Source organism: Macaca thibetana, chromosome 19 (assembly GCF_024542745.1).
Source record: "Macaca thibetana thibetana isolate TM-01 chromosome 19, ASM2454274v1, whole genome shotgun sequence".
Taxonomy (NCBI): domain Eukaryota; kingdom Metazoa; phylum Chordata; class Mammalia; order Primates; family Cercopithecidae; genus Macaca; species Macaca thibetana.
Genome location: NC_065596.1, coordinates 9677768 through 9699797, shown reverse-complemented (window position 1 = coordinate 9699797; position 22030 = coordinate 9677768). Strand labels below are relative to the sequence as shown.

Here is a 22030-nt window from a genome sequence, read left to right as displayed (position 1 = left end):
TCTCTTCTCCTCCTCCTCTCCTCCTCTCCTCCTCCTCCTCTTCTCCCCCTCTCCTCCTCCTCTCCTCCTCTCCTCCTCCTCCTCCTCTCCTCTCCTCCTCTCCTCTCCTCCTCTTCTCCTCCTCCTCCTCTCCTCCTCCTCCTCTCCTCCTCCTCCTTTTCTCCTCCTCCTCCTCCTCCTTCTTCTTCTTCTTCTTCCTCTTCTTCTTCTCCTTTTTCCTCCTCCTCCCCCTCCTCCTCCTCCTCCTCCTCCTCGTCCTCCTCTTCACTGTTTTGAGAGGTGTCTTGCCCTGTAAGCCAGGCTGGAGTAGGGTGATGCAAAAATAGTTCACTGCAGACTCAACCTCCTGGGCTCAAGCGATCCTTTCACCTCAGTCCCCGAACTAACGAGGACCACAGGTGTGCCATCACATCTGTCTAATTTAAAAGTATTTTTATTTTTGTAGAGATTGATCTTACCCAGGCTGGCATGCATTTTTTTTCATTTTTTATTTTACTTTGTTGATGAGAGAAACACTGACATACAGGTGTGGTCACTTGGCTCTGGTGGGACCGGGAAAGGAATGAGACAGAAAGCATGCAGAGCTGGAGTCTGGGGCAGACCCAGGGACGTACCTGTGCCTGCAGGATAACTGAAGTTCAAGAGCCCAATGGAAAGGTTCTTGCTCAGGCCTCTGAGGACATCCTCTAGGTCATCCAGCAGGTGAGTGGCCACACAGTGCTGCTGAAAGCGGGGCAGGGTCTCCAGGTCCCCGGGGGCCTCCAGCAGCTCATCCAGCTCCTTTAAGATGCTCTGGAGGGATGGGGACACACACCTAGTGAGCCATGGGCCAGAGGGGCTGCATGAACACTCTAACCGCTCAGCCCCAGGGAACAGATCCCAGAGACTGTCTATCTGGAGGATAAAGATGGCATTGGCGGCTGGGCACGGTGGCTCACACCTGTAATTCCAGCACTTTGGGAGGCCAAGGCGGGTGGGTCACAAGATCAGGAGATCGAGACCATCCTGGCTAACACGATGAAACCCCATCTCTACTAAAAACACAAAAATTAGCTGGGTGTGGTGGCACGTGCCTGTAATCCCAGCTACTCAGGAGGCTGAGGGAGGAGAATCACTTGAAGCCGGGTGGCAGAGATTGCAGTGAGCTGAGATTGGGCCACTAAACTCTGGACTGGCAACAGAGTGAAACTCTGTCTTAAAAAAAAAAAAAAAATGACATTGGATGGGATTCCCTAGGTGATCCTTGACCCTGGTGTGTGGCCCCTCAGAGGCCAACACTTCTCGGCAATATCAATGCCGACCTAAACCCAAAGTCCAGGGAAAGCAAGAGGAAAGACATTAAGTGCACTTGGGTGTCCAATAACTTCCACCAGCCCTGAAAGATGCCAGGAGTCAGACCAGCACCCACAGCATTGGGGCCTGTCCCCTCCCAGGCCAAAACTGCCCCAGGCCTCTGTGGGATGCAGCCACCTTCCTTCCCCTCCCGCTTACCCTGGCTCCTGCCCTTACCTGGATGGTGACCTTGGCTGAGCTTGTCTTGAAGTCTCTGCCCAGGTCCTGGACTTTGTTGAAGAATTGGGAAAGCGTCTGCAGAGACAGATGTGGGGGTCAGAGAGCCTGGACGGTGGGTGGGAAGCTTAGGACAAGGAGACAGATGCGGTGCTGTGTGGATGGAGTTCCTGCCACCTCGTCCCTGCGGGGGCCACTCACCTGGCTGTGGACTCCAGGGGGCGGGGTCCAGGTGGGGAAATGCATATCTGCAGGGAACGAGACAAGCGGCTCATTAGGCGGGAGAGTGTCTGTGTGTGTTGGGGGTTGGGGAGCTTCTAGGGTCAGGTCGTACCTTTACAGACAGTGTCCTTTTGGTTATTCTGGATTCCGTGTTTGGGCTCCCAGCCTGGGCGGCAGCGGCAGGTGTACGAACCCACGGTGTTGAAGCAGACGGTGGAACTGTCACACTGATGCAGACCGGAGCTGCACTCGTCCACATCTGAGGACAGGAAGAAGGGGGTCAGGCCCTGTCTGAGCCCAGAGAAGGTCCTGTCTCCTGTCTGTGCCCCCAGCTCGTTCTTCCTGGCATTAGTGCCCCCCTTGGAGTGGCGGACGCTGGGTTATGGAAGCGTGGAGAGGCCTGGGCACAGCAGGTGTGCCCCGCGCAGACGTGCAGGTTACGAATATGGTGAAACGTCTTCCTCCCAGTGAGTCATCAGCTGTTGCCTGGGGTCCCCCTGAGCCTCCCCCCTCAGTACCCCAGCTCCTTCCCGGGGAGCCCTGCTCTTTTCTCATCTAGCCTCAGAAGAACGAGCGCCTGGCACAGCCGGGCGCCTCCAGCGTTCGTTCCGCTTGGTTCGTGGGGTGCCGTTGAACATGTGGTTAGATGTTTGTGGGTCTCCGGGAACGTGGGATCTGAGCTCTCGACCTTCACAGACGGTATTGTTTGGGCCATTGGGGGACCCCGGAATCGGTTGCCAGCCCGGGCGGCAGCGGCACTGATAGCTGCCCACGTTGTTGAGGCAGTGGGTGGAGCTGTGGCATGGGTTTTGTCCGGAGGTGCATTCATTCACATCTGAGGACAAAGCCAGAGGGTCAAACCCTGTCCCTGACCAGCCCAGGCCTGCCCTCCACTCACTGCACCCACTTCCCTGTCTTTTCATTGCCCCGGACTGAAGACCATTATTGCACGTGTCGCCACCTGGTGACCTTCAGCTTCACCTTCAAAGCATCTTATGATGGTCTTCCTACCAGAAGGGCACAGCAGGGACCATGGTCCCCAGTTTATAGGAGGTGAAAGCAAAAGGGAAACTGAGTCATGGGAGCCGGACTTCCATGACTAAAAACTAAAACCTCTCATCTGCTCCCTCCAGCCTCACAGCGTCATAGCGGAGGTTCCCCTTCTCAGAACTGGAAGTGACACCTTCTTCCACTCACACGTGACAGACGAGGAAGGGGTGAGGTCTGGGGGCCCACAGGGCACTCCGAGCCCCAGAGGCCCTGCTGCCTCCCTGCTGTGGCGGGACCTTCCTGGGAGGTGAATCCTTAGGCAGGGGCTTAGCAGGTCCTTGACCTTGTGGGAACCTGCGGATCTTCTCCCTCCTCCTCGGCTGCTTCGCAGGACCTGCCTCGGCTCCATCCCCAGCTCCCGTCCAGCCTCACAGCGTCTTCCCGGGGCCTCTACCTGTGCAGAGCTTCGGGTCCTCAGGTTTGAACTTGAAGCCAGGCAGACACTGGCAGGTGAAGCTGCCGAGGGTATTGACACAGGTGCCGTAGTTTTTACAGAGCCTTGGGTTCTGCTGACATTCGTCCACGTCTGCAAGAGGAAGGAGAGGGTGAAGGATGCCCGCAGCTGTGAGCAGCTTTCGGGGCTGAGGGTCTGCCATGTTTCCTGGCACGGAAGCATCTGGAAGGCACCACTGTCTCCCCTCTTTTCTTTTCTTTCTTGCTTTTTTTTTTTTTTTTTTTTTTTTTAAGATGGAGTCTTGCTCTGTCCCCCAGGTTGGAGTATAGTTGCATGATCTCAGCTCACTGCAACCTCCGCCGCCTCCCAGGTTCCCGCCATTCTCCTGCCTCAGCCTGCCGAGTAGCTGGGACTATAGGCGCCCGCCACCACGCCTGGCTAAATTTTTGTGTTTTTAGTAGAGACGGGATTTCACCATGTTAGCCAGGATGGTCTTGATCTCCTGACCTCGTGATCTGCCCGCCTGAGCCTCCCAAAGTGCTGGGATTATAGGCATGAGCCACCGCGCCCGGCCATCTCCTCCCTTTTCTAATCCACACAGAGGCATCCCATGGTGAGCGTGGTGGCCCAGGCCTTCTGTTGTCCAGGTGTGGCTGGAAGCAGCCCAGTCCTCCCCCTCTCCCTTGCCTCCCTGGGCAGCTCCCAGCTGGGGCAGGGGTGTCCCAGCCACTTGTGTCCCAGCCTGAGGATTCGGGACAAAGGTCAGGGTGGGATTTTCTTGGAACCAAGTGCATGCTGCGTGCCCGGGCAGGGACCTGTCTTAGTTCCCAGTGGCAGTCCTGGGTCAAAGGACAGAGCCTTCCTGTGAATTAGAAAAGGGCCTCTCCTGTCCAAGTAGTCACAGTCACATTTGAGGAATGGCGAGTAGGCAGGTTTTCAGCTTCTGTTCACCCTCTTGGCTGGGCATCCATATGCAGTCAGCAACCTACGCAACTGTACATGGTGGTCATGGGTCCTTCTTAGTGAGAGCCCTCTGGTTTAGTTCATTTTGTATGACAACAAAAGAAGTTTATTTGGTTCATGGTTCTGCAAGCTGTGTAAGATGCATGGGACCAGCATCTGCTTCTGGTGGGCTTGATTCCCCCAAGACGGCTGCTCACTGGCTGAGTTATCAGAATCCCGGTGGCCCTAGCAGGACGGTGCTCTCCCATCCACACTAGCTCTGGGAGCCCAGCTTCAGGCACATGGACCAAGACTGGTCCCTGAGCCAGTCCCCAGAGGAGCACGAGGCTGACGCTGCGAAGGCCAGGGCTGCTTGGACAGTAGGTACCACGCCAGGGGGAACAGTGGGGGCCGACATACAGCTGCATTGCCCCAGCGCTGTGAAGGTGGCTTTTTCTGATCCTCAGGAAGGTGTCCTGGAAATGGCAGGATGTAGTGAGAATCCATAGCTGAGCAAGACTGGCCCTGGGTGAAGGTTCGCTGGCTGGAGAGGGGCACAGGTGCTGATGGGCAAAGATGGAGGTGTAGCTGTCATCTCATCTCTTGGCATCCCACCAGGGACACAGACCTATTTCTGAATGGTTCCACCCCCACGGGATCTGGGTTGACCTCCTTGGGAGAGGGTCAGGCTTGGAGCAATGGCCCTGATGTCACCCTCTCTTGCCATTGGGTCCACACTGGTGACTCTTCCATTTACTCAACTCTCCAAGTGTGTTTGGGGAGTCGATGTCGGTGTGCCCACCCTCGGCCACAACACCCTCCAGTGCGCTCAGGTGGACCAAAACTATCAGGAAGGGTTAGGGCAGTCTTGCTCAGGGAAAGGGACAGAGACTGAGTGGCAGAAAAAGAGGTCAGGGCTCCATGAGGCCTCTTCTCCAGGTTGGGGTTGTTGGTCAGTGGCAGGTTCGACTGGGGACAGTGGCCCTGCCCTCAAATCTCCCTCCTCCCTCATTTCTGGACAGGGTGCCTGGGTCCATTATGGGTTGGGGGATCAGAGAGAGTTCCAGGTGTAGCAGAGCTGGTGTGGAGACTGTCTCATCCTGGCAGTCACTGATGATGGCAGAGAGAATGGACACTGCACTGGAATGCACTGTGCAATGAGCTCATCGAATATCCTGAGTGCCAGCCCCCTTTTTGTTCTGTACAAATAAGAAACCAGGTCAGACATGGTGGCTCACACCTGCAATCCCAGCACTTTGGGAGGCTGAGGCGGGCGGATCACTTGAGGCCAGGAGTTCGAGACCAGCCTGGCCAACATGGTGAGACCTCCATCTCTACTAATAAAACAAAACAAAACAAATACATAAGATACCAGATGGGCAGGGGGGTGTTCTGAGCTTTTGGAAGTGACCCCCTGTGGAGGGTTCTGAACCTTGAGGTTTGGACAGCGACTGGTGTCCAGGTGTCTGGGATGGCCCTGTGATGCCTGGAGTAAGTGGGGCAAGGAGCTGAGGGAGTGGCCCCAGGTCTCCTGCCTATGAGGCCTGTGACACCAGGTAGACTGAAAAAGCAAGAATGCTGAGGGGTGAGGGGGATGCAGATGGGGTCCCACCGAGCCCTTCCCTGAGCTGGGGCTTCAAGAGGCAGGTCCTGCTCCGAACTAGCAGCTGTTCTGTGCTGATGGGGTCCATGAGAACCCTCTCCCACTTCATTCCTGCTCATCCGTGTCTCTGCCTATCCACCAACTGAGACCCACCCCTCTCTCAGTGTTGGCCTATTTTCTCGCCTCGACTTGCCCTGCCTTGCTCTGCCCTGCCCTGCCCTGCCTTTTCTTTTCTTTTTTGTTTGGAGACGGAATCTTGCTGTCACCCAGGCTGGAGTGCAGTGGCACCACCTCGGCTCACTGCAAGCTCCGCCTCCCGGGTTCCCGCCATTCCCCTGCCTCAGCCTTCCGAGTAGCTGGGACTACAGGCACCCGCCACCACGCCCGGCTAATCTTTTTTTTTTTTTTTGCATTTTTTAGTAAAGACAAGGTTTCACTGTGTTAGCCAGGATCTTGATCTTCTGACCTTGTGATCTGCCCACCTTGGCTTCCCAAAGTGCTGGGATTACAGGCGTGAGCCACCGTGCCTGGCCCAGAGAGGCTTTTTTCTAATTCACAGGAAGGCTCTGTCCTTTGGTCAAGCCATGTGCATGCAACGGTCCCCTGTGCTGCTGGTTCAAGGGTCCCCTGTGAACCAGCAGCACTGTATATGGAGCCCCCCTGCTGGGCTCTCTGCAGGTGCCTGTCCTCAGAACGTACACCTCTGCTCTGTCCTCACTTTCCTCCCACCAGGGAGGCTCTACTGCCTGCAGGGAGGACAGGAGGGACAGGGCTGGGACCAGGAGCACTGCCACTTTTCTCTTTACAGCAGGGCAGGTCTGCTGAACCCCCTTAATGTCCCCTGGGACCCTTGGCTCAGCCTCAGCCTCTTCACTTCCTGCCTTTGCTCACCTTCCCTTCCCACTCTGTGTACTCTGTATGAATCTCGCTTCTCTGCCCACCTGCTACTGGTTCCCTTCTGGCCTTGCAGATGCCTGAAACTCCCTGCCCTGCCCAACTAGCTCCCACTGGAAAGAAGGCAAAGCGGAGTGATGCATGGGGGCCTGGCTTCTCCTGGGCTGGAGCTGCAGTGTGGGATAAGAATATGGCAAGGGATGAAGCAGGCTGTGTCGAAATAGATTCATTCTGAGTGCCAGCCAGGGGCGTGGCCCCACAGAAGCCCAGTTTGTCTGAACAACTCCTAAGAAGCATCAATTGCATAATAATTTATTTGTGTATTTTTTTAGATGGAGTCTTCCTCTGTCGCCAGGCTGGGATGCAGTGGCACGATCTCGGCTCACTGCAACCTCCGACTCTCTGGTTCAAGTGATTCTCCTGCCTCAGCCTCCTGAGTAGCCGAGATTACAGGCACCCACCACTGCGCCCGGCTAATTTTTGCATTTTTTAGTAGAGACAGGGTTTCACCATGTTGGCTAGGATGGTCTTGATCTCCTGACCCCATGATTCGTCTGCCTCGGCCTCCCAAAGTGCTGGGATTATGGTGCATAATAATGTTTAAAGAACGAAGATGCTGTGTGCTGGGCTCTGTTAGAAGCACCTATTCTTTCCTTGATCCTCCCAGAAGGCATACGAGTAGGCACCATTATTATCATCCTCATTTAATAGAGGCTCTAAGAGCAGTAGTGATGTTGGTAATATTAGGTAACAGGTGGCAAAGCCAGGATTTGGGTCCAGGTAGCTGGTCCCAGAGGTTTCCCTTGGCCCGCACACCACGCTGCCTCTCTGGGCCGGCGAAACAGGTACAGGTACACCTGTCTCATCTCAGACTCCAGGAACTGAACCTACACTTGGGCACCTGCTCCCTGATGCTGCAGAAACAGCTCTGGTGACCCCAAACCTCATGGACAGTGGTGATGGAGGACGTGGGGTGGTTCTTACCTTGACACGTGTTCTCGCTCTCATTCTTGAATGTTTTTGCCCCAGAAACAAGCTCATACCCCGGGTTGCACACGCAGTCGTAGCTCCCCTCTGTGTTCCTGCAGTCTGAGGAATTTCCGCAAGACACTTTCGATGGTGGCACACACTCATTGATGTCTGGAACACAACAGGACAGGGAGTCACCTCCCAAAGTTGTGAGTTCCGTCAGGGCAGAGACCCCCATCCTGACTCCCCAACATGGGGCCTGCTGCTTAGTATCTTTTGGAAAGAATCCTAAGTTGCACTGCACAGGCTGTGCTGCAGCTGGAGCAAGCCATTCCTGAAGACCACACTTGATCTCAGTTCTCTGGCTGGCATCCTAGATTTGGACACAGTGAACAGAGCTGAGGTGGGGGATGGACAGGAAGCTCCACATCCCTCTCCTCAGACTTTTTGTAGAAATGGAAACCCCATGGTGACCGGGTGCAGTGACTCACACTTGTAATCCCAGCACTTTGGGAGGCTGAGGGCGGCAGATCACCGGAGGTCAGGAGTTCGAGATCAGCCTGCCCAACATAGTGAAACCCCATCTCTACTAAAAATACAAAAATTAGCTAGGCGTGGTGGTGCACGCCTGTAATCCCAGCTACTCAGGAGGCTGAGGCAGGAGAATCGCTTGAACCTGGAAGGTGGAGGTTGCAGTGAGCCGAGATTGGGCCACTGCACTCCATCTCAAAAAAAAAAAAAAAAAAAGAAAAGAAAAAAGAAAAATAAGGGAGAAAAAAACCCATGGCCAGAATGTACCCCCTCCCCAGTCTTAAGGGTAAACTGAGGCACAGACTCCAGATTCCTGAGCACCCAGCTTCTCTCTCTCCAGGAAGCCATGCCTATTCACTTCTTACTTCTCCCCCTTCATATTATTTCCTTCCTTCCTTCCTTCCTTCCTTCCTTCCTTCCTTCCTTCCTTCCTTCCTTCCTCCCTCCCTCCCTCCCTCCTTTCCTTTTCTCTTTCTTTCCCTCACTCCCTCCTTCTCTCTCTTTTTCTTTTCTTCTTTTTTTTTCTCTCTTTCTGTCTCTTTTTTTTTTGAGATGGAGTCTTGCTCTTGTCGCCCAGACTGGAGTGCAGTGGCATGATCTCGGCTCACCGCAAACTCCATCTCCCAGGTTCAAGTGATTCTCCTGCCTCAGGCTCCCGAGTAGCTGGGATTACAGGGGACCACCACCACACCAGGCTAATTTTTTGTGTTTTTAGTATAGAGATGGGGTTTCACCATATTGGCCAGGTTGGTCTGGAACTCCTGACCTCAAGTGATCCGCCCACCGTGGCCTCCCAAAATGGTGGAATTACAGGTGTGAGCCACCACACCCGGCCTCTTTCTTTGTTTCTTCCTTTTCCCTGAGACAGGATCTCATTCTGTTGCCCAGGCTAGAGTGCAATGGTGCAATCATAGCTCACTGTAGCCTCAAACCCCTGGGCTCAAACAATCCTCCTGCCTCAGTCTTCTGAGTAGCTGGGACTCCAGGTGTGTGCCACCGTGCCCGGCTATTTTATGTATTTTTTGTAGAGGCAGGGTCTCTTCATGTTGCCCAGGCTGGTCTTGAACTCCTGGCCTCAAGTGATCCACCTGCCTCAGCCTCCCAAAGTGCTGGGATTACAGGCGTGAGCCACCACGCCTGCCCTCGTTGTCTTTTCTCTGTCCATGATGATAGTCTGGAAAGTGATGCTGTGGCCCCTAACAACAACCTCTGTCCCCCACTGGCACTGGGCAAAGCCTCATAATCTCAGATGTACCCTGCGCTGCCCTCAAGCCTCTGTACCGTCACAAATCTCCGTGGGGGAGGTGAAGATCTCAGATGAAGAGCTGAACCCTGGATTGCAGCGGCAGGCGGTGGCGTTGACACACGAGGAGTTCTCAGGGCACCACCGGGCACAGTCTGCAAGAGCAGGGAGCACGGTCAGAAGGTGAGGGGCAAGGGGACACACAAAAAGGGGGCACTGAGGGAGATGGGGCAGGGCGCTGAGTTTCCCGTGCACGAGGCCTCTCTTTCCCTGGGCTGAAGGGGGCTGGGCGGGGGTCCAGGGCCCTCCCCAGACTCTGGCTGTGGACTGTGCTTTCTGCTTCCCAGCAGACTCACCCCTGGAGTCCTGGGTTTCAGCTCCCAGCAGAGTCAGCCAGACACAGAATGCTGCAACAGAGAAAGGAAAGGGGATCAGAGGGAATCCCAGGGTGGGAAAGGAGACATAAAGGTGATGCATTTTGGGGGAGGAGGATGCTGACCCCTCTCAGGCTGAGATCCTGCCCATCGTTCAAACAGAGTGGGCAGATGTCACGTCCCACTCGGATGCTCAAAGCCAAAGAGTCTGTCAGCCTGTCCCCATAGGGGTGGGTTTTGTTTTGTTTTGTTTGACACAGGGTCTCACTCGGTCACCCAGCCTGGGATGCAGTCATAGCTCACTGCAGCCTCCAATTCCTAGGCTCAAGCGATCCTCCTGCCTCAGCCTCCCGAGTACCTGGGACCACAGGTGTGCACCACCATATTTTAAATTTTCTTTCTTTCCTTTTCTTTCTTTCTTTCTTTCTTTCTTTCTTTCTTTCTTTCTTTCTTTCTTTCTTTCTTTCTTTCTTTCTTTCTTTGTTTCTTTCTTCCTTCCTTCCTTCCTTCCTTCCTTCTTTTTCTTTTTTTCCTTCCTTCCTTCCTTTATTTATTTCTTTCTTTTCTTCCTTCCTCCCTTCCCTCCCTCCCTCCCTCCCCTCCCTCCCTTCCTTCCCCCCTCCCTCCCTCCCTTCTTTCTTTCCTTCTTTTCTTTCTTTCTTTCTTTCTTTCTTTCTTTCTTTCTTTCTTTCTTTCTTTCTTTCTTTCTTTCTTTCTTTCTCTCTCTCTCTCTCTCTCTCTCTCTTTCTTTCTTTCTTTCTTTCTTTCTTTCTTTCTTTCTTTCTTTCTTCCTTTCTTTCCTTTCTTTCTTTCTTTCTTGACAGAGTCTTGCTCTGTCACCCAGGCTGAAGTGCAACAGTGTGATCTCAGCTAACTGCAATCTCTACCTCCTGGGTTCAAGCAATTCTCCTGCTTCAACCTCTCAAATAGCTGGGATTACAGGCACCCACCACCATGCCTGGCTAATTTTTTGTATTTTTAGTAGAGATGGGGTTTCACCACATTGGCCAGGCTGGTCTCGAACTCCTGACTTCAGGTGATCTGCTGGCTTTGGCCTCCCAAAGTGCTGGGATTACAGCTCAAAAATTTGAGCTCCCAGCTCAAAATTTTTAAAATAATTTATTTATTTTTATTATTTATTATTTTTTTGAGACGGAGTCTCCCTTTGTCACCCAGGCTGGAATGCAGTGGTACAGTCTTGGCTCACTGCAACCTCCACCTTCCGGGTTCAAGCGGTTGTACTGCCTCAGCCTCCCGAGTAGCTGGGATTACAGGCATGAGCCACCATGTCCAGCTAATTTTTGTATTTTTTAAGTAGAGATGGGGTTTCACCATGTTGGCCAGGCTGGCCTCAAACTCCTAACCTCAGGTGATCTGCCCGCCTTGACCTCTCAAAGTGCTGGGATTACAGGCGTGACCCATCACGCCTGGCCAAAAAAATTAAAAATAATTAAAAAAATTATTTTAGAGACAGAGTCTTGCTTGTTGCCCAGGCTGATCTTGAACTCTTGGCCTCAAGTGATCCTCCCGCCTCAGCCTCCCGAGCTCAGCTTGGGGAGGAGCTGAGAAGTAGGGAAGGGCCATGAGCCTGGTGGGGGTCCCAGCTCCAGCTGCCACTCTTCTGACTTGGGGGTGTCTGGTGTGCCTGAGCATTTACTGCCATCTTCATTTCTTTAGGTAAAAATGAAGGCATGGTCAGGCACGGTGGCTCAGGCCTGTAATCCCAGCACTTTGGGAGGCCGAGGTGGGCAGATCACCTGAGGTCGGGAGTTTGAGACCAGCCTGTCCAATATGGTGAAACCCCGTCTCTACTAAAAATACAAAACATTAGCTGGGCATGGTGGCAGGCTCTTGTTACCCAACTACTTGGGAGAGTGAGGCAGGAGAATCGCTTGAACCCAGGAGGCAGAAGTTGCAGCAAGCTGAGATTGCCCCACTGCACTCCAGCCTGGGTGACAGAGCAAGACTCTGTCTCAGAAAAAAAAAAAAAAAAAAAAAATGACAGTGCTGGATCCCCCAGGTTCTAAGATGCCCTGGACCCGCATGCTTCCTCAGAGACACAGGTGCACACACACCACAATCACAACCGCCACCAGCCCTGGCGGCCCATCCTGAAACCCAGTGGTGATATTTCACCCCCTGGGCGCCCCTCCCACAGGAAAACGCTGTGACCGCCTGTTGGGGTGCATGTGGAGCTGCAGTGCCCAGCGTTCAGGGGGTTCCCCTTCCCAAGGCATGTCCTGGGGGACCCCCCACAGATCATCAGCGGCTTTAGAGATGGAGACCTAGGGTTCTCCTTGCTGTTCACGAGAGAGAGAGACAGACAAAGAGGCAGAGGTGGAGAGAAAACAGAGATTAGAGAGATAGACTGAAAGAGAGACAGAAGAAGAGAGAGAGAGAGACAGAGAGAGAGAGAGAGAGAGGGAGAAGCTGGGGGTACCTGCAGTGGAGAAGTCCTGGCCACTATTTTCCCCGCCTCCCCCCTCTCCCGCCCGGCCCATGTCTTTCTATGCGCTATATTAAGAGCAGTGGCTCTGGGGTCCCAGCACTCACTTTTTGCCCCTTTCCTTCCCCCGTGCCTCAGTTTCCCCTCTTAGGGAGCAGATGCCAAATTGGCTCCAGTAGAAAGCTTGAGGATACCTCCGGCAGAGTAGCAGGCTCCGAGCGCACCCTAGAGTGTCCTGCCGGAGTGTGGGGGTGTCCAAGCACAACCAGCCCCTCTCCCCATGTGCCGAGAGTGCCTGCTTGACCACGTGGCTCCCTCCATCGCAGGCCCCACAGCCACCAGCGGCGCCTCCCGTTTCTCAGACGCAGCCAAAGGTACCGCTGGAGCTTCCTCGCCCCTCCCAGCGGGGCCCCGAAGTACTTACCGAGAAAGACGCGGCCTCCCATGGTTCGAGCTGCCGGCAGGAGTGGCAGGGGAAAGAGTGAGTGGGGCAGGTCTGCCCTGTCTCCCCAGGCTGGGCAGCTCTGCGGGCTGCCCCGTCTCAGGCTGGGCAGCTGTGCGGACTGTCCCGAGGCCAGGACTTTATGAAGGAGGTGGGGACTGACAGCCGCAGGCCCAGGACCCTCCCCGGAACTGGCGGTGCAGCTGGAAACCAGCAGGAAAGTGCAATAAAAACACAGACCCAGGGGCGCTGCAAACACACACACACACGCACACAGACACACACACACACACACAGACACACAGACACACACACACACAGACACACACAGACACACACACACAGACACACACACAGACACACACACACAGACACACACACGTGCACTAGCTCAGCAAGAATGAAGTGCAACCTGCTTTAGAAAACCCTCTACTGGAGTTTCCACCACGTGGCTCTGAGGAACCCTCTGGCCTCTGTGTGTTTGGGGCTGGCTGCTCTGGAGGGGAAGGTGTGACAGCCGGGCGGGCTGGTCTCACCCAGGGCCACTTGGCTCTTCCCTGGGCAGGCACGCAGGGGCCTTAGTCAGAAATAGCTCTGGGCTCCCACTTTGGTGGGGCTCGCCCTGTGCCCAGAGCTTTGGCATGCCAGAATTGGCAGAGCCTGCGCGCCAGCTGGCTGTATCTTCCCCTGCTGTTTTCCAGATGAGGAAACTGAGGCCAGGTGCAGAGGCTCACACCTGTGATCCCAGCATTCTGGGAGGCTGAGGCAAGAGGATCGCTTGAGCTCAGGAGTTTGAGCCCAGCCTGGGCAACGCGGTGAAGCTCTGTTTCTTTCTTTTTTTTTTTTAATTAATTAATTAGTTAATTAATTTGTTTAGACTTTAAGTTCTAGGGTACATGAGCACAACATGCAGGTTTGCTACATAAGTATACGTGTGCCATGTTGGTGTGCTGCACCCATCGACTTGTCATTTACATTAGGCATTTCTCCTAATGCTGTCCCTCTCCCCTTCCCCCTACTCCACCACAGGCCCTGGTGTGTGATGTTCCCCGCCCCGTGTCCAAGTTTTCTAATTGTTCAGTTCCCACCTATGAATGAGAACATGCGGTATTTGGTCTTCTGTTTCTGTGTTAGTTTGCGGAGAATGATGGTTTCCAGCTTTATCCATGTCCCTGCAAAGGACATGAAGTCATCCTTTTTTATGGCTGCATAGTATTCCCTGGTGTATATGTGCCACATTTTCTTAATCCAGTCTATCAGTGATGGACATTGGGGTTGGTTCCAAGTCTTTGCTATTGTGAATAGTGCCGCAATAAACATATGTGCACGTGTGTCTTTATAGTAGCATGAATTATAATCCTTTGGGTATATACTCAGTAATGGGATTGCTGGGTCAAATGGTATTTCTAGTTCTAGATCCTTGAGGAATCGCCACACCATCTTCCACAATGGCTGAACTAATTCACACTCCCACCAACAGTGTAAAAGTGTTCCTATTTCTCCACACCTGTGATCCCAGCACTCTGGGAGACCGAGGCAGGAGGATTGCTTGAGCTCAGGAGTTTGAGACCAGCCTGGGCAACATGGCAAAACTCTGCTTCTCAAAAAAAGAAAAAAAATCATCCAGGCTGGTGGCAGATGTCTGTGGTCCCAACTACTATGACTCATGAGGCTGCGGCAGGGAGGATCACCCGAGCTGGGGAGTTTGAGCTGTGATGGTGCCACTGCAATCCAGCTTGGGTGAGATCCTGTGTCAAAAACAAAAAGACAGAAAGAAAGAAAACTGAGGCATTACAGTGTCCACACAGGAGACCAGGAAGGAAGAAGGGGCCCCCTTCCGATGCCAGGCAGGTGCCAAGAAGAGAAGCTCCACTGCACAGAGCAGACCCCCCCCCGGATCTTTCTGGTCTTTCTAAGTCAGTTTCCCCCTGTGGGAAATTTATATTTGAGGCCCCTGGGCACTTCGTTAATTGACAGAGAATCATGTGATAGGAGGGTTCTTTCCTTTCTGGATAAATCATATGATTAGCTTGTCTCTTGAGCTATGTAATAGTTTTTTGTGTTTTTTGTGGTTTTTTTTTTTGAGACAGAGTCTTGCTCTGTCGCCCAGGCTGGAGTGCAGTGGCACGATCTCGGCTCACTGCAGGCTCCGCCTCCTGGGTTCACGCCATTCTCCTGCCTCAGCCTCCCAAGTAGCTGGGACTACAGGTGCCCGCCACCACGCCCGGCTAATTTTTCTGTATATTTAGTAGAGACACGGTTTCACCATGTTAGCCAGGATGGTCTCGATCTCCTGACCTCATTATCTGCCTGCCTCGGCCTCCCAAAGTGCTGGGATTACAGGCATGAGCCACCGCACCTGGCCTACATAACAATTTTTTAAAACGCTATATATATATTTTAACAGATCTTACTCTGTCACCCAGGCTGGAGTGCAGTGGCACCATCACAGCTCACTGCAGCCTCAAACTTCAGGGTTCAAGGGGTCCTCCTGCATCAGCCTCCTGAGGAGCTGGGACTACAGCTGTGCATCATCATGCTTGGCTAGTTTTTTCCTTAATTTTTTTTTTTTTTTTTTTTTTTTCCTGTAGAGACGAGATCTCGCCATGCTGTCAAGAAAATGCTATTATTTATGGAGCACTTAATTTGCACCAGGTCCTAAGTATTTTTTTAAATCTATTTTAACTCATTTACTCCTCAAAACATCTGCAATCATGTTGTCATTCCCATTTGACAGAGGAGGAAACTGAGGCACAAATGACTGACCCAGCTGAGAAGATCCACAGGCGGGCAGCGCAGCCCCAGAGTCCCTGCGATGCGCCCAGGAGAGAGTCTCTATGGGCGCTAACATGTCTTTGCACCTCCGTGGCCCTGAGGCTTAGCAGGCGTCTGTGTCCAGCCAGAATTCAAGGACTCGGTTTTCTGTTCCTTATATTCATATTTATTTTTAGGTTTCCCTACTATTTGGGGCAATGAGGAGGGATTTTCAATGAGGATGTCAAAATCAAGTCTCCTTGTTACATGAATAAATTCAAGATGCAGAAGTGATGAATGCTAAGGAAAATATAGTTCAATTGTTCAAAGGGGGAGATTGCAGCAATGGGGAAAAAAAAGTCACTAATGACTGAAGTCAGAGAACTATTGTCCTGGGAGTAACCAAACATCCCCAGTCCTAGAATTTACCCCTTCCTGTCCCGGACTCCTGTGGGGGTGGCCACGGGCTGTGGGGGAGGGGAATGAACATCAGCAGAAGCTGGAAGGAGAGAGGCCAGACCAGCTCTGGAGGGATTTTGCCTTTTTTTCTCAGAAAGCCAGAAACTCCAGCTAGAACCCCAGGGCTCAACGTCCCTTCTCTGCAGATCAGACGGGTAGGTCAGACAGCTGGCGTCTGCAGAATCTCAGGGAGGCACGAGGCACTTCCTGACGCCGGGGGTTGTCCCTACCCCCATTCATGGTGATCATTGACACTTTTTTATTTTATTTTATTTTACTTTATTTTAGAGACAGAGTCTGCTATTGCCCAGGCCGGAGTGCAAGAGCGCCATCTCAGCTCACTGCAACCTCCGCCTCCCGGGTTCAAGCGATTCTCCTGCCTCAGCCTCCCAAGTACCTGGGACTACAGGTGCCCACGACCACACCTGGCTAATTTTTATATTTTTATTTTATTTTATTATAGATTTATTCATTCATTTATTTATATTGACTCCTGGGTTCAAGAGATTCTCCTGCCTCAGCCTCCCAATTAGCTGGAATTACAGGTGCAAGTCACCATGCCCGGCTGATTTTTGTATTTTTAGTAGAGACAGAGTTTCGCTATGTTGGTCAGGCTGGTCTCGAACTTCTGGCCTCAAGTGATCTGCAAGCCTTGGTGTCCCAAAAGTGCTGGGATTACAGGCTTGAGCCACCATACCCGGCCTGAAACATCCTTTTAAAATTTTTATTTTATTTATTTTTATTATTTATTATTATTTTTTTTTTCTGAGACAGAGTCTTGCTCTGTCACCCAGGCTGGAGTGCAGTGGCACTATCTCGTCTCACTGCAACCTCTGCCTCCTGGGTTCAAGCAATTCTCCTGTCTCAGCCTCCCTAGTAGCTGGGGTTATTGGCACATGCCACCGCCTCTAGCTAATTTTTGTATTTTTAGTGGAGACAGGGTTTCACCATGTTGGCCAGGCTGGTCTTGAACTCCTGAACTTGTGATCCACCCGCCTTAGACTCCCAAAGTCCTGGGATTACAGGCATGAGCCACTGTGCCTGACCCTGAAACACTCTTACCCTGAATAACCTCAGGGTTCGCTCCCTTCTCTCTTCAACTTTTGGCTGAAACATATTTTGACCTACACGCCTCATCCAAAATGTAAACTCCTCCCATCCTCAGCACTCCAAAACCCTTCCTGGCTTTTTTTTTTTTTTCAGATGAAGTCTCACTCTGTCACCTAGATTGCTGGAGTGCAGTGGCATGATCTCAGCTCACTGCAAGCTCTGCCTCCCAGGTTCAAGTGATTCTTCCGCCTCAGCCTTCCAAGTAGCTGGGATTACAGGCATGCAACCACCATGCCTAGCTAGTTTTTTGTATATTTAGTAGAGACAGAGTTTCACCATGTTGGCCAGGCTGGTCTCGAACTCCTGTCCTCAAATGATCCACCCGCCTCAGCCTCCCAACGTGCTGGGATTACAGGCGTGAGTCACCATGCCCCGAGGCTTTTTTTTTTTTTTCTTGCGTGAGTCACCACGCCCCAAGGCTTTTTTTTTTTTTTTTCTTTGAGACGCAGTCTCGCTCTGTCGCCCAGACTGGAGTGCAGTGGCCGGATCTCAGCTCACTGCAAGCCCCGCCTCCCGGGTTCACGCCATTCTCCTGCCTCAGCCTCCCGAGTAGCTGGGACTACAGGCGCCCGCCACCTCGCCCGGCTAGTTTTTTGTATTTTTTTAGTAGAGACGGGATTTCACCGTGTTAGCCAGGATGGTCTCGATCTTCTGACCTCGTGATCCGCCCGTCTCGGCCTCCCAAAGTGCTGGGATTACAGGCGTGAGCCACCGCGCCCGGCCGCCCCGAGGCTTTCTTGAGTCTCTCCCGTACTTCTCACCATCTCTCTTCTTCCCTTGCAACCATCTGCCCTCCAGCCGCATTAGGCTCTCAGCCCCCTGAGTGACTTTTGTCTTGTTCTCTGCAGAGCTCGAGCACAGAGCCTGTACTGAGCGGAGCCCCATATGGTAAACCATGCAAATCAGTACTCCTGCCCCTCCACTGCCGCCCAGCTAAGGGAAGCCTCCTTCAGCCTTGCTGATCCGGTCCCTGCCGGGGTATCTGCCTATGTTTCTCTGCCTTCTCTTCATCCTGAAGTCTCAGTCCGGCTGACCTATTTTGCAGCTTCTGGACAACCTCATGACTTTTATTCCGCAATGATGGGGTCGGGAACGTGGTCCTCATTTGTCAAAAGGGGAACTGGCATCTGGGGGTTTCAGGCCACTGGCCCCAGGTTGCTCAACTCAGAAATAACCTAAGATTGCCTGTAATCCCAGCTACTTGGGAGGCCGAGGCAGGAGAATTGCTTGAGCCCAGGAGATGTAGGTTGCAGTGAGCTGAGATCGCGTCATTGCACTCCAGCCTGGGCGATACAGCGAGACTCCGTTTCAAAAAAAAAGAATCAACGCAAGATTTTCCAAGCAATAATAATAATAATGGTATTATTAATTATATTAGTATAATTTATTATTATTATTATTTTAGAGATGGGGTCTCTGTTACCCAGGCTGGAGCACAGTGGCACAGTTATGGCTTAAGGCAGCCTGCACATCCTGGGCTCATGAGATCCTCCTGCCTCAGCCTCCCAAGTAGCTGGGACTACAGGCACATGCTGCCATGCCTGGCTAATTTTTTACTTTTTTTTTTTTTTTGGCAAGGGGGATGGAATCTTGCTCAGTAGCTGGGATTACAGGCACACGCCACCACGCCCAGCTAATTTTTGTACTTTTAGTAAAGATGGGGTTTCACCACGTTCACTACGTTGGCCAGGCTGGTCTCAATCTCCTGACCCTCAAGTGAACCGCCCACCTCAGCCTCCCAAAATGCTGGGATTACAGGTGCACACCACCCTGCCCGGCCACACCCCTTTCTGAATGAAGTCGGGCGGGCGGGGTGGGGGAAGTCTTAAATTGCAGAGAGACAGATTCCGTAGTAGAATCTTGAGCAGAAAAAGTCTCCGAAGCCCCACAGGAAAAAGCCACCTTGTGAAAAAGCTCAGACACAAAGATAATAAAATGAGATTTGTTTTCAGGATACAAACATATGCAAGAAGACTTTAAAAGATAAACAAAGCAGCCAGGTGCGGTGACTCACGCTTGTAATTCCACCACTTTGAGAGGCCGAGGCGGGCGGATCACCTGAGGTCAAGAGTTCAAGACCAGCCTGGCCAATATGGCGAAACCCGGTCTCTACTAAAAGTACAAAAATTAGCCGGATGTGGTGGTTGCATGCCTGTAATCCCAGGTGCTTGGGAGGCTGAAGCAGGAGAATTGCTTGAACCCGGAAGGCAGAGGTTGCAGTGAGCTGAGATTGCGCCACTGCGCTCCAGCCTGAGAGACAAGAGCGAGACTCAGTCTAAATAAAATAAAACAAAATAAAATAAAAAAATACATAAACATAAACAAACAAACAAACAAAAATAAACGAGGCTGGGCCAGGTGCAGTGGCTCATGCTCATAATCTCAGCTACTTGGGGATGCCAAGGCAGGAGGATCGCTTGAGCCCAGGAGTTCGAGACCTTCCTGGGCAGCATAGTGAGACCCCCCATCTCTACAAAAATAAAAATAAAAAATTTGCCAGGCGTGGTGACTCGCACCTGTAGTCCCAGCTACTCAGGAGGCTGAAGTGGGAGGGTGGCTTGAGGCCAGGAATTTGAGGCGGCAGTGAGCTGTGTGTGATCATGCCACTGCACTCCAGCCTGGGTGACAGAGCAAGACCCTGTCTCAAAAATAAATAAAGTAAAAAATGAGTTAACTGAGCAAAGAAATAAGGGGCAAAGAATATTTGGGGTGGTGGTAATCAGCAAGATAAAGATGGGAGCATGGGAACAAGGTCACGTCTCATTTCTTGGTGATGAAGGAGGCTTGTGTATGTGCCTTCCTTCCCTTTTATTTTTAAATTTACTTATTTTTTTTGCAAAGCAAAATTCTTTATTCCCACAAACTGTGAACAATTTGCATAGAAGTTTCCACATGCAAATGTTTCCTAAAATGATGGCTTTTTTTTTTTTTTTTTTTTTTTTTTTTTGAGTCTCTTGCTCTGTCAACAGACTGGAGTGCAGTGGCACAATCTCAGCTCACTGCAACCTCTGCCCCCCAGGTTCAAGCCATTCTCCTGCCTCAGCCTCCCAAGTAGCTGGGATTACAGGTGCCCGCCACCATACCTGGCTAATTTTTTTTTTTATTTTTAGTAGAGACGGACATGAATCACTGCGCCCAGCCAAAATGATGGCTGTTTAACATAATGCCATGTAACGCAGGTATGTGGTGTTTTGTGGTTATATGCAGATGTGATTTTATCAGAGACCAAAGCAAAAATAAAGAGAATTCTGAAAAGAGTTCGTATCAAGGAAGATAAAATCAGCCAGGGAGAGTGGCTTACGCCTGTGATCTCAGCACTTTGGGAGGCCGAGCTGGGAGTTTGAGACCAGCCTGGGCAATATGGTAAAACCCTGTCTCTACAAAAAAATGCAAAAATTAGCCAGGAGTGGTGGCGTGTGCCTGTAATCCCAGTTACTCAAGGGGCTGAGGTGGGAGGATCTCTTGAGCCCAGGAGTTCAAGGTTGCAGTGAGCTATGATCTCGCCACTGCACTCCAGCCTGGGCCACAGAGTGAGACTGTCTCAGAAAATAAGTAAAATAAAGTTGACCATGGATAGACCGATGGTCCCAAGAATTATACTGTTTCATGGATTCTATAAACCTGAGGCTCTATACAACTATTTAAAAAAGAATTTTAAAATGTTTGCAGGTTTTAAGGAGAAGCGTTTAGAGGAAGCAAAGGAGAGAGTAGGGTGGGGGAGGGGAACAGCTCGGGGCTAGGGGGCGGGTGGCTGTGGGGGTGGGGAACTGGTGGGAGCCAACAAGAAGCTCCGAACTAGGAATGCTGTGTGACACTTGGTGGCATTTTTGTCACTTTCTTGCAGCTCTCAGTGTCTTTCCCTTTTGCAAAGACTTCTGAGCTGGGTGGTGCCGATGTCCCGATAAGGATGGGGTCAGGCTTCTGGGGGTACTGGGAGGACGGAGGTCTCTGGGGGTACTGGGAGGACGGAGGTCTCAGGGGGTACTGGGAGGACGGAGGTCTCAGGGGGCACTGGGAGGACGGAGGTCTCAGAATCCTTCCCTTGACTTTGGATGGGTGGGGAAGGGCAGGGGAGGAAGGGGGCTTATTTAGGCTGGGTGCCCACCCGGGTCAACCCCTCCTCATGCATCTGGGCCTCTTCTGTTGTGGGCTTGTGGGTTCCCGAGAAATAGGGCCACAGATGGCACTGCCAGTCCCAGCCAGTCGCAGAAAGAAGCGATGGGAAAGCGTTGGTGAGAATCAGTCCATCCCCAGGGCTCTGTGCCTCGGCTGGAGCTCTCCCTTTCACTTCTTTCTAAGCATAGAAAGCAGTTTGCGGCTCCTCAAAAAGTTACATGTAGAGCGACCCTGTGATCCAGCCATTCTGTTCCTGGGTATACACCTGAGAAAACTGAAGGCAGACACTCAAACGGATACTTACGTTTATTTTTATTTTTTGAGATGGAGTCTCACTCTTGTCCAGGCTGGAGTGCAGTGGTGCGATCTCAGCTCACTGCAACCTCCACCTCCCGAGTTCAAGCAACTCTCCTGCCTCAGCCTCCCGAGTAGCCGGGATTACAGGCGCGTGCCACCATGCCAGCTATTTTTATTCACTTTTATTTTTATTTTTATTTTTAGTAGAGACAGGGTTTCACCATGTTGGTCAGGCTGGTCTCAAACTCCTGACCTCAGGTGATCCCCTCACCTCGGCCTCCCAAAGTACTGGGATTACAGGTGTGAGGCACCACACCTGGCCTCATTTATAGTTACTTTTTGTGTATGATTATGAGGTAGGGTCTAAGTTCTTTAATTATTATTATTTTTTGCATATGTATATCCTATTCTTGGGAAAATTTAAAAGGGATTATTTCTGTTTCTGGTTACGCCAGCATTCAGCGTGTGCTTCCCTGCCTCCCCAGCGTGTACTCCCCCCTCCCACTAGGGTCAGGGCAGGGCTGGAGAAGCAAAAACCATAACTAGAAGAGACTTCCCCAACAGGATGTTGCCCAACCCTGGCCGGGCTGACGTCCAGCCTGGAGGGTCCTTATCGGCAGTGCAATCGCAACTGTGACTAAACCAAGCCATCCACAGTCTGACGCCCCCACACCC

General features: G+C 52.0%; 1 protein-coding gene across 3 annotated transcripts in view; it reads right to left on the bottom strand.

Moving 5' to 3' along the window:
- The window catches only part of ADGRE2 (adhesion G protein-coupled receptor E2), a 49616-nt gene extending 36844 nt beyond the window's left edge, over positions 1–12772 (bottom strand). For 2 of the 3 annotated variants that reach the window (XM_050769929.1, XM_050769927.1), the window contains exons 1-10: positions 12602–12772; positions 9714–9764; positions 9396–9512; positions 7599–7754; positions 3176–3307; positions 2420–2566; positions 1844–1990; positions 1711–1757; positions 1510–1587; positions 615–792 (exon numbers count right to left, since the gene is read on the bottom strand). In XM_050769929.1, the coding sequence (XP_050625886.1) occupies positions 615–792; positions 1510–1587; positions 1711–1757; positions 1844–1990; positions 2420–2566; positions 3176–3307; positions 7599–7754; positions 9396–9512; positions 9714–9764; positions 12602–12623 (1075 nt within the window). In that variant the 5' untranslated portion in view covers positions 12624–12772. The remainder of the gene's footprint in view (positions 1–614; positions 793–1509; positions 1588–1710; positions 1758–1843; positions 1991–2419; positions 2567–3175; positions 3308–7598; positions 7755–9395; positions 9513–9713; positions 9765–12601) is intronic. The other variant, XM_050769930.1, reaches the window with a different exon arrangement.
- Positions 12773–22030: the final 9258 nt, after the last annotated feature.